General features: G+C 41.6%; 1 protein-coding gene across 1 annotated transcript in view; it reads right to left on the reverse strand.

Annotated features, from left to right (window-relative positions):
* The window catches only part of CUNH1orf21 (chromosome unknown C1orf21 homolog), a 233,649-nt gene that overhangs the window by 24,808 nt on the left and 196,950 nt on the right, over nucleotides 1-11,891 (reverse strand). Inside the window, exon 4 of the mRNA XM_003785627.3 lies at nucleotides 7,946-8,022. Within this exon, the coding sequence (XP_003785675.1) occupies nucleotides 7,946-8,022 (77 nt within the window). The remainder of the gene's footprint in view (nucleotides 1-7,945; nucleotides 8,023-11,891) is intronic.

Raw genomic sequence — 11,891 nt, forward strand, 5'->3', positions numbered from 1 at the left:
CCAACATCTCTGGTTTTGGGATTTTGTGATTTGGGCTAATCTTACTGGTGTTAGATGATATCCCAAAGTAGTTTTGATTTGCATTACACTGATGATTAAGGATGATGAGTATTTTTTCATATGTTTGTAGGCCAAGTGCCTGTCTTTTTCAGAGAAGTTTCTCTTCAAGTTCCTTGCCCATGCTGAGATGGGATCACTTGTTCTTTTCTTGCTAATATGTTTGAGTTCTCTGTGGATTCTGGTTATTAAACCTTCGTCGGAGACATAACCTGTAAATATCTTCTCCCATGCTGAGGGCTGTCTGCTTGATTTGCTTATTGTGTTCCTGGCTGTGCAGAAGCTTTTTAGTTTGATCAGGTCCCAGTAGTGTATTTTTGATGCTGCTTCAATTGTCTGGGGGGTCCTCCTCGTAAAATATTCGCCCAGGCTGATTTCTTCGAGTTTTCCCTGCACTTTCTTCTAGTATTTTTATAGTTTCATAGCTTAAGTTTAAGTCTTTAATCCAGTGAGAGTCTGGATTAAGGGTGAAAGGTGTGGGTCCAGTTTCAGTTTTCTACAGGTCACCAGCCAGTTAAATAGGGAATCTTTTCCCCACTGAATGTTTTTAATTGGCTTGTCAAAGGTCAAATAATGGTAAGTAGCTGGGTTTATCTCTTGGTTCTCTATTCTGTTCTATACATCTACCTCTCTATTTTTGTGCTGGTACCATGCTGTTTTGATCACTATTGATTTATAGTATAGTCTGAGGTCTGGTAGCGTGATTCTTCCTGGTTTATTTCTGAGTAATGTCTTGGCTACTTAAGGTTTTTTCTGATTCCATATAAAATGAACTGTTATTTTTTTGAGATCTTTAAAGTATGACACTGGGGCTTTAATAGGAATTGCATTAAAATTGTATATTGCTTTGGGTAGTATGGACATTTTTAACAAAGTTGATTCTTCCTAGCCATGAGCATGGTATGTTTTTCCATTTGTTAACATTTTCAGCTATTTAAGTTCTGAGAGAAAAAAAAAAAGTACATATCTGATACATTAACCTATTTTCACAGTTTACAAAGCATTTTCACACATGTCATGCTATTTTGCTGTCCCGTATATAGTCATTCAAGTATGGAAAATATTCTATTTGGAAACAGGCCCTCTCTTATGGCAGGTTTGGAAGGCAGGGCAGGGTCTAGGATGATAAGAATACATTCAAGTTTTTCCTCTCTGTAGAATCCTGGGCAGAAAATCCATTTTGCAATAGCTCAGATTTCCCACATTCCTCCTCATGATTTTACTTGTCTATGTACCATTTTTTATTTGAGCCACTTGGGATTCAAAATTTTCTAAGCTGCATAAACTGCATACTCATATTATAGAGCAATGGTTCTCAACCTGTGGGTCACGACCCATGGGAACTGTATTAAAGGGCCGCGGTATTAGGAAGGTTGAGAACCACTGTAATAGAGGATCTTTCACAAATGCTATTTAACTTTCACTTAATAACCAGGGGCTATTCCCATGCCTACGTTGCCATGAGCTCTTTAGGGCTGTGACAGCCAGGGCCCCTTGGATGGGTAGAGCTGGCTCTTTCAGCAAAATGGCCTCAAGCTTCAGAGCCTGCTGTTGAAGATTTCCTCTCATCGCCTCTGGTCAGAGTGGCCTCAGTCTCCTCTTCCACTTGTTCCCCAGGTGCTGTTCCTGTGCCACACTTAGAAACAGCACGGCCGAGCCTGTTACAGCGTTTCTAAAGTTAGTATAAGTGGACGCCAAGGGAGAGCTGGGGGCCTTTTCCTTGGGAGCAGAACATGGCAGCAGAATATTCTATCACCCCTTTTTGCTGCTCCAGCACCTTTTGGGCGTCTTCCTGTTCTTGGTCAAGTTCTCAGCAGATGAGGGTGCTGGACAGTTCTCGGTCCCGGAGGGAAAAGCCATGAAGATAGACACGTGTTATCTCAATACAGACGGAGAGATAGACAGATAAACTGCCTGTGTACACAGTTTCCCTGGAACATCTGCAATTATCGGCAAAGTGCTCTCTTTACATTCACGTGATTCAGGACCCTCTCAGAGGCAGCACAGCTTGTCAGCATGGGTGACAATGCCCAGGGCCTCAGAGTCCTTATACAGAAAGCCAGTGAGCTGGCCGCTGAGGCCCTGCTACTGCCAACAGTCCGGGATCGTCCCAGCTCCCATCGCTCCTCTACTCACATATCACAACATGAAAACAGTGATGCTGGGTTAGTGCTCGTACACGGGCCCATCAGAGAGACAAGAGGTGAAGGTTTAAGTAAAAGCAACTCTGCAAATGTGCCTGCCATCTCTGTGATCAAGAATGCCTTTATCCCAGACTCAGGGAACCCCATTGGAAGCTCGGGACCAATAGGGACGGCCGGGACCCTCAGGGTGAGCGTGTGGTGCAGCAAGCAGAGGACTCGGTGGTGTCGGTTTTGTGTTGCCCCGTGATACAGAAACACTGCTGCTTTTTCTTCCTCTGAGAGCGTCGGATCATCCCTGCCTGCCTTTGCTGCATTTTAGAACCCGCCGAGAAGTCATACTCCAGACTGAGCCACTCTCCTGCCATCGTGGAATACCTCATACGTGGATTGTGTTAGGTAGAAAAGGAAGGAAGGGTTGTTATTATCAAAGGCAAGCTCCTCAGGTGATCTCCGTTGTCACTGGACGTGTAGCTGAGGCTGACAGAGGAGCACGGTCCCGCGGGAGGTACTGGTCTCCAGCTTGTCGTCTCTGGGTTCGTGTCATCTGAAAGCACTAGAGGCTCACTCTGCTGTTCTTCATGGGTTAGCTTCAGAGAGAAGCACACAAATCTCTTCCACAGGTGCACAGACAGTTTTTACTCTAACTAAATGAATCACCCCCCTAGCAACTGATTCTCGCCTGGATAGGCCGAGACCCCCTCTTCCCATGCAGAAACCCCATCCACAGAGAGGCATCAATACAAGCATTTACCTTCAGAAGTACAAGCTGGACTGTGAAAACCGTCTCTGGGTGACCATTTGATGTGTGTGAGCTGGGGAGAAAGGAGGAGCGGAGGGTCCCTGGCTTTTCTATCTCTCCTCAAGATATTGGAAAGAGATCACTGGATTGTTTACAGTGTAAGTTTATCCTGGATGAATACCTGATGCTGAGATCCATCAGCATTTATTCACAAAAGCCGGTACATTGGTACCTTAGTTTTTTCAATAAGGCTCAATAAATTCAGTCATTTCTTTTTTTCTCTAATAACTAGAACTCAGCTTTGGAAAACAGGATGCCCAGCTTTTGATGGCCTTTAGTGAGTACTGGTGTTGAGTTTACCCCGCACCTGCAAACACCATTCTTCCTGTGACCTTCATCTTCATGTGACTAGGGATGACAGTACAGTGCTATGGAATTTGAATACAAAGTAAACAAATTCATGAATGGAGGGCAAAATGAGCTTTAGAGCTAAAACATGCATGGCTTTCACATTTAGAATCTTAAAGCTATCAAGGGATCAAAACCTAAGCACAAAAGTAAGAAAAGGCAAACTCCTAATTCCCTAATATTTTACCCATGAAGGATGGCAGAATATGCCACCCCCAAATATGCCTGCTTTGGCATAAGGATTATTTTGAGCTAAAGGTAACTTGAAAACTGCAGGTAAGGGAGGGGCCCTCTGACCTCTTTTTTCTCCAAAATGCAGGAGATAAACCTTCCATATGAGTGATGAATTCTCTATACCAGGGGGAAAGAGACATTCTTGTCGCCAGAGACAGGGAGTCAGAGCCAAGAGAATTCTGCATAACAGAACTTGTTAAAATAACTCTTACCTTCCTTTGGTCTCTGTATATATTTTGGTACCTTTCCACGATTGCCTCTCTTTGGCCAACCTAGGATATAAGTCTATAGGTTCTGTCTCTCCTTTGGGGCTTCATTTTCCGGCAGAGGCTCTCAGTATGTGTAAAAATCTGTATGCTTTTCTCCTGATAATAGGTCTCATGCCGATTTAATTCTCAGGCCCAGGCAGAAACCCTGAGAGGGCAGAGGCAAAGTTTTGCCTCTCCCATACTTGCAAAAATGAAATTCAGCTACCCAGTCAGTGTGTTCCCGGTAGATCTTGGTCTGGGCGCATTCCTTATGATCATTATCATTTTCCCACTGGACCTCAAGGAAGTAGATTCATCCTAATCCTCATTTCATGACAGACGCCTACTAGTCGTTTACACATAGCTTACCTTTATTTATTTCACTAATTATTTTGTTTTTGAAAAATAGTATAATCACCTAGGACATCAAAACCAAAACTGGGGCCTGGACAAGCACTCCTCCCACATGTCCCCAACCTAAGGCACCCATCCCTCCCTCGCTTTCCTTTTATATACTTTAGTGACATCTCCATGTGCGCCTTCAGGTAGCAGACCACTTGTTTCGGGTGTTTTGTAAATTTCCATAGAGTACATCACACACTACGTCATCTTTCAGGACGTCCCCTTTTCTTCCAATATGACATTTCCAGGGTCCATCCAGCTCTGTGCATGGATTGCTGTTGTACAACTGTTTGTACAAACTGCCGATGAACATTCCACTGGATATAGTGTAGCTCATTTACTCAGACTCCTGCTAAAGGGCGTTTGGGTTGCTTCTAATTTCTAAGGCACTTCTGCCAGGCACTAGACAACGAGATCAACACCGAGCATCTATTATTTGATTTCCTCGCCAGTCCTCTAAGACTGAATTTTTCACTTCCATTTTTCTCTGAGAAAACTAAAACACAAAGACATGAGGTCACTGGCCTGAGGACACAGAGCCAATAAGAATGTGCTGGACGTAGCGTCAAATGAAGGTGTGAGGATGATCGGCCTTTACGGCAGTGGTTGTCCACCTGTGGGTTGTGGCATTAGGAAGGTTAAGAATCACTGCTTTACGGGATGGGCTTGTCCTTCTACTCATGGAAAAAAAAAAAAAACACTCCTCTTACTTTTTTATACATCTGTAAAATAAACGACGATTTCCTTGATCCCATATGTCAGCAAGTAGGAAAAGTAAAACACTTCTCTTGGCCCTCCAGAAGGATTTCTTTTTTTCTTTCTTTTTTTGAATTGAATTCCAAGCACCTAATGTTCTCATTCACAATCTAAAACACACACACACACACACACACACACACACACAGGCTGCTTTGTGAAACACAGAGAATTTTCTTCACCCTTTTCATGGAAACACACGAGCCAATTTGATGAGCGTCTGTGAAAGCTTCAGCACGTGCCAGTCTGCCAAGTGTGCGGCTCCAAGTTGTCAAAGCTTAATAAGTACTTTTTTATTCCAACAGAAAAGAGAAATTTTCCTCCATTCTCTCTCCCCTTATAAGTCAGAGATAAGGAGAAACATTTAAATATAGCCTATTTGAGATGGCTTGGATGAAACGGTGATTTGGCTGAATCAGTCATGTGTTGCCCCCAAAGGCAGATAAAGTGAGTGAATAGCAGTGAAGTGGACTAGGGAGACTGTGGGCAATGGGACATTTACCTAAGGGGGAAAAAGCCGGCTGCCTCATGACGCTGGCCATGATAAGTGGATTGGGAAGTGTCCAGTGTTCTTTGAAAGGAAAAATTAAATCACTGAGTCCATTACCTACCCTGTGAGGTACTCTAACTGCCCCGTGACAACGGCCATGGCTGTAGCAATGCCACAGACACTGAGGCAGGTTAAAGGGATTATGAATTAGGTGATTTTTGTGTCAAATTTCTGGAAGAACCAGAAATAACAGAACCGCTTCTGCTTCTGACTTAGGGGCTGTCAATACGAAAATGGGATGGTCCAATGTATTCTGGCATGGAGAACGACTGGGTCAAATGTCCCTCTCTGTTTTTGGTACCTTCAGAGAATTTGTTTGCAGTTAGTTGGAGACTTGTAGCCTGTGAGATAACAGAGCCTCCATGAACAAAAGGAGAGAACCACTTCAAAGTCACATAATGTACATTTTATCATCAAGGTAGAGTCAGTCCTAGAATCATCTAGAAAACCACTCATGATGATTTTTAACTTTTACATATGCATCCATGTTTTAAAGAAAACATTTATGAATGGTCCTTTGTTGGTAATCAATAAGCCTATTTTCAAGGACCTACTACAAGTGAGGCAATGTCCCAGTTGCTATACACATTCTTAGGGGATATAATAATCTTTGTTTTCCAAGTAAAGAATGTTTTCTCTCCTTTTCTTATTTTCTTTTTAACTTTCCAGTTGTGGCTGGACATTGGGGCAGGCACCTGTAGTCCCAGCTACTTGGGAGGCTGAGGCAGGAGACTCGCTTGAGCCCAAGTGTTTGAGGTTGCTGTGAGCTATGACGCCACGGCACTCTACTCAGGGTGACAGAGTGAGACTGTTTCAAAACAAAAAACAAAACAAAAAACCCCAACCCCCCCAAAAAAAAACCAAACGACAATAACAAAAAACTTTCCAATTGTGAAATACATAATATGTAGAAAACATACAGTGTCATTTGTACATTTCTGAATAACAATAATTAATACCACTCAGATTAAAAAATGGAGGCTCTGGTCTCACTGTCTTCCATCTAGTTAGAGAGAACGACTATTCTGAATTTAATGTCTTCCCATTTCCTTGCTTTTCTTCATTGTTTGACGGTTGCACAACACGTTGCTTAGTTCTGCCTGTTACTGAACACTGTATGAATGGACCACGTGGGGGCACATGCTGCTGCTTACCCTGCTGCCTCACCCTCATCCTCACGAGATCCCACCATCCTGATCGGTGTAGCTCTAGCTATAGGGCACTCATTGTCGCTGACGGGTAGTGTTCTCACGATAGGGACACACCACAGTTTTGAAGGACATTTGAGCGTCAAGAGCTTTAAGAGCTCATGTAAACAATGCTGCTGTCGACATTTCAAAATGCGTCTCCTGTGCAAATGATTATTTAAGAGCTTCTCAAGGGTATACATCTGGGAGGGGAGCTGGGGCTGAGGTATGCCTAGGCTCCGTTCTACCGGATAATGCAAACTGTTTCTCAAATTGTACCAGTTTACAGTCTGACCAGCGAGTGTTACGAGTGTCTGTAGTTCCACATCCTGGTCTACATTTAAATGTCTGCCATTCTGGTGGTGTAACATGGCATTTTTCTATATAAATGAGCCATTCTTGTTTCTTCTTGAGTCAAATGGCGGTTCATATCTTTAGCCTGTTTTTCTCTGAGTTCCCTGTCTATTACCTAGTAACTTGTAGAATGACTTCATCTATTCCCCAAACCCAACTGCTGTCAAATACCTGTAACATAAATATCTTCCCTCATTTTATGGTCTTTTCCTCTCTGAATGGCATTCTTCATTTTAATGCAGTCATATTAATTAATAATTTTCCTTAAGACCTGCATCCTTTGTGTCTTACTCAGAATTCTTCCCTACCCCACGTTCACAGTGGTAGTCTCCAATACTTACTTTAACTGGCCTGCAGAGTCAGCTTGGCCATAGATTCTATCTATCTTCTTTACTCTACAGTTAAACCAAACCACACTGTCTCATAATAAATCTTGATTACGTGGTAGGCAAAACGGAACTCACTCTGAAAGCATTTTTTACCTTTGAAAACGATATAGCTATCTCTCAGGTCAGTTGGGGACTGGTTCCTGGACACTCCTGCAAATACCAAATCTGCAGATGCTCGAGCCCCTGATATGAACTGGGGTGGTATATAGATACATAACTCCCACACATCCTCCCATATACTATAAGCCATCCTTGAATTACTTATAATAACAATACAATGTCTACACATCACTTCCTTCTTAGGGATTTAACACAGTACTTGGCATGTGGCAAGTTCAACTTTTGCTTCTTGGAACTCTGTGGAACTTTTTTTTTTTTTCCTGAATATTTTCAATCCATGGTGGGCTGAATCCATGAATGCCAAATCCATGGATGTGGGGAGCTAATTGTACAAGGAGAACAGGAACTAAAACTTACTTTGCTCTGGGTTGATGAACTAATCCCGGAACCTCTTTATTAGTTTTAAGTCTTGCATTTGAGCTGGCACTTTTTTCCTGAAACACATAAGCACACACAGGTAAAAGGCAAGATTAGAATCTGCAATTAAATAACAGCACGAGTTTTCATCACAGAAATGTTAGATCTGTTTGGGGCCCTGCCGGTCACCTCACAAGGACAAAAGTCCCTGCAGAGATGTTACTTGGTACTGATAGAACCCGTGGACCATTTTAACAGGGAACATTGCTACGAAAACAGGAATCAGCTTTCTGACAGCTTTGACTCTGTTTAGAAACCAGTGTGCAGTTAATATTTAATTCTTGAACTCCAGTAGTAACAGAATCAAAGAACAGAGATACATTGTCAAAAGGAGCAGCTGAAGCACAATCGCAGCCATTGTTTACTCGCCCAGGTTAACCGACGTGGGTGCATTCTATTTGTAAAAGGCACTTGCAGTGACAGAGACGCAGTTACTCCAGGTCCTGGCTGTGACAGGGACAGGAACCTGACTAAAAATAATGAATATTTCCAACCCCTGATAAATAGTGGGATTGAATTCAATTGATTTAACAAAATTCAACACTAGCCTATATTCAAGAAACACTTCTTTCACCTGATTTCTTATTCCTAATACACCAACTATGTGGGGGAAAAATACTCTCAAATCTTAGAATGCCGGCATACAGTAAGGACACTATCTCAATACTGCTACTGCTCTCTGCATGATCTTTAAGAAGATATTCGCGGTGCCTTATAATTTGCTCACAAAACACACCCCTAAAATGAAAGACCATTTAATAGGTGACTATATATACTCGAGGAACTTGAAGTGTAGCCATAATCAAAGCCAAGTGTAGGGCGAGGAATAAAAACTAACCGCCATGGGCTAACCCAACATTCTCAGCACATGCCAAGAGATGTGGGATGATAAAGAAAACAGCTGGCCCCCACGTGAACTCTGTTGAGTTTGTATTTCTCCTACGACAGCAGGAGCCCTTTAACTCAGTGAAACGTCCTTGCTCAGGTTAACTGTTCTTAACCATCAAACACGAGCTTATCCGTATAACATCAATGCTCTAAAAAAATATGGTAATTTTGTTTGTGTTCTTCTAGGAAAAGAAACAATTATTATAATTCTCTTGCAGACTATCTTATCTTCCTTACCTTATACGAAAGTCAAAAATGTTTTCAGGAACATTGAAAATGTATAAAATATACACTGTTCTGTTGGCTAGTGGAGTCAAGGCATAGTGGACCAACTGTCTTATCTTTTACAAAGCAGGTCGGAGAAATAAGAAAACTTTCATGCACCAGCTCTGGAAGAACACGGCCCACATTGTTTTACCACTGGGTCCGTGAGGCAAGGGGTCTGGCACAACACAGGTGAATGAATGAAGGGTATCAACAAGTGATTAACTTCTCTTTAAAAGTTAGAGGTACAAATAGCACCAACACATTCCTTCTGTAGGACTCAGAGGTAGGTTCCTTCTAAATTTGATCACTTTCTCCTTTAAACTTTATGTCTTCTCAGTTTCCTTTGATCAGACACCCAGGAACAGGACTGCTGGATCAAATGGTAGGTCTACGTTTAGTCCTTTGAGAAATCTCCCTACATTTTCCATGGAGGTTGTACTCATTTGCAGTCCCACCCCCATCCTTTATCTCTGCAACCATGCCAGCATCAATTGTTTTTGGACTTCTTAATAAAAGCCATTCGAAGAGGGCCAAGGTGATATCACATTGTGGTTTTAATTTGCATTTCCCTGATGATTAGGGATGGTGAGAATTGTTTCATGTTTGCTGGCCATTTGTGCATCTTCTTTTGAAAAACTTCTGTTCGTGTCTTTTGCCCACTATTTAATGAGGATGCTTTTTTTCTTGTTAATTTATTTGAGTTCTTTGTAGTTTCTGGATCTTAGCACTTTATCAGATGTTTAGTTTGTGAATCTTAGGTTGTCTATTTGCTCGGTTGATTATGTGCTTAGCTGTGTAGAAGCCTTTTAATTTAATCATCCCTGTTTATTTTTGTTGCTCCTGCAATTGCCTTAGTCATAAACTCTTTGCTTAGAGGCTGGTATCTAGAAGAGTTTATGTTAATTTTTTCTAGAATGTTTATGGTTTTATGCCATACATTTAAGTCTTTACGAGGTCCTGTTTCATTCTTTTGCATGTGGCTACCCTTTTTTCCCAGCACCATGTATTGAATAGGGCTTCTTTTCTCCAGCAGATGTTGTTACCTGCTTTGTCAAAGATCAGCTGGCTGCAGGGAAGGGGTTTTATATACTGGTTCTTTGTTCTGTTCTATTGGTCTATGTCTTTGTTTTTGTATATTAGCTCTTTTTGGGTGGGTTTTTTTTTTTTTTGGCTGGGGCTGGATTTGAACCCTCCATTTCTGGTATATGAGGCTGGCGCCCTACTCCTTTGAGCCACAGGTGCTGCCCTATTAGCTCATTTTTATGCCTACATCTCTGAGGTGGGTACCATTATTTCCCCATTTTATAGATGAGGAAGCTGAGCCATAAAGAGGTGAAGTACTCACCTGAGACCATACAAGTAATAAGTAGTAGCACTGGGATCTGAACCCAAGCAGCCTGGCTGCAAAGTCCATTTAGTAGTCAGGAGGCCAGCATTTCTCAAACTTTAGTATCAAGACCCTTTTACCTAAAATCCCCCAATTTTGGCTCATTTCATTACACAACATGACCACCCCCCCCCAAAAAAAAACAAAAACAAAACCCACATTTGTTAAAATCATCATCTATCTCACCAGAAAACTCCTGACTGAAGCTGTCAAGCTCACGGTGGTGAACAGAAGTTTTCCAAAATTCTATTTTTTTTGTTAAAAGTTTGATTTTTATCACTGGCAACAAATACTGTTCATTATTTTTCTGGAAGTAACTGGCTCTCTTCATTTTATTTTTTTTAAAGAAAATGATTTGCCAAATAACAGGTCTGAATATCCATAATATATCTCCCGGATTTTTGTTTTTGCTTTTTCTTAAGTAGAGAGAGTGTTCCATAAGAAGCTGCGCGCTCAGTCTGCAATTCCACCAGCCGCTGCAGTGCTGCTCATAACCATGAGCCCTGGGTGTGTAGAGGGAACGCTTTGTGCATACTTCCCATGTTATCACACGGACTATAAAACAGAGGTGCCACTGAGACCTGAGATTCAATGAAACTAAATATTTTTTACTGCTACATCAGAGTATTCTTAAGTGAAAGTGGAATTTATTTATCTACTATGAGTCCATGGTGGTGGAGATTATGACTACTAATAAGATTTGGTGCTGATGCCTTGATTTAGGCTAAGGCACCAGCAGTGTAACTGACTGCTACTTCTGCACCATCAGTGCAGATGTCAGCACAGTGAAGTCACAGGGATTTCAAGGGGTCTGCAGACCACAGTCTGACTGCAGCGCATCTCGTTTTTGCATGGAAAAGAACTATGGATTGTTTAATTATGTTATATGCCTTATTTCTTCTTTTTAAAAAACATTTAACAGCCTTATAAAGGTAAAATTTATATTCTCTAAAATTTACCCATCGTAACTATACAACTAGATAATTTTAGTAAATTTATAGAGCTGTGCAATCATCGCCACAACCAAGTTTTAACATGGTGTTATCATCTCAAAAGGTTTCCTTATAACCCTTTGTAATTCATCCCTGCTCTGTAGCCCCAAGCAACCACAGATTTGCTTTCTGTCTTTAGAAATCTGCATTTTCTAGATTCATACAATTGGAATCATATAATATGTAGGCTTTTGTGCCTGGCATTTTTTCATTTGGCACAGCGTCTCTGAGGTTCATCCTCGTTGTTGCATATAGCAGAGTTTTATTTTCTTCCTTGCTGGATGATATTCCAATGTATGGTTACACATTTTGTTTACCTATTTGTCACTTGATGGACATTGGTATTGTTTTC

This window comes from Otolemur garnettii, unplaced genomic scaffold, assembly GCF_000181295.1.
Source record: "Otolemur garnettii isolate 467f Iridium unplaced genomic scaffold, OtoGar3 scaffold00016, whole genome shotgun sequence".
Taxonomy (NCBI): domain Eukaryota; kingdom Metazoa; phylum Chordata; class Mammalia; order Primates; family Galagidae; genus Otolemur; species Otolemur garnettii.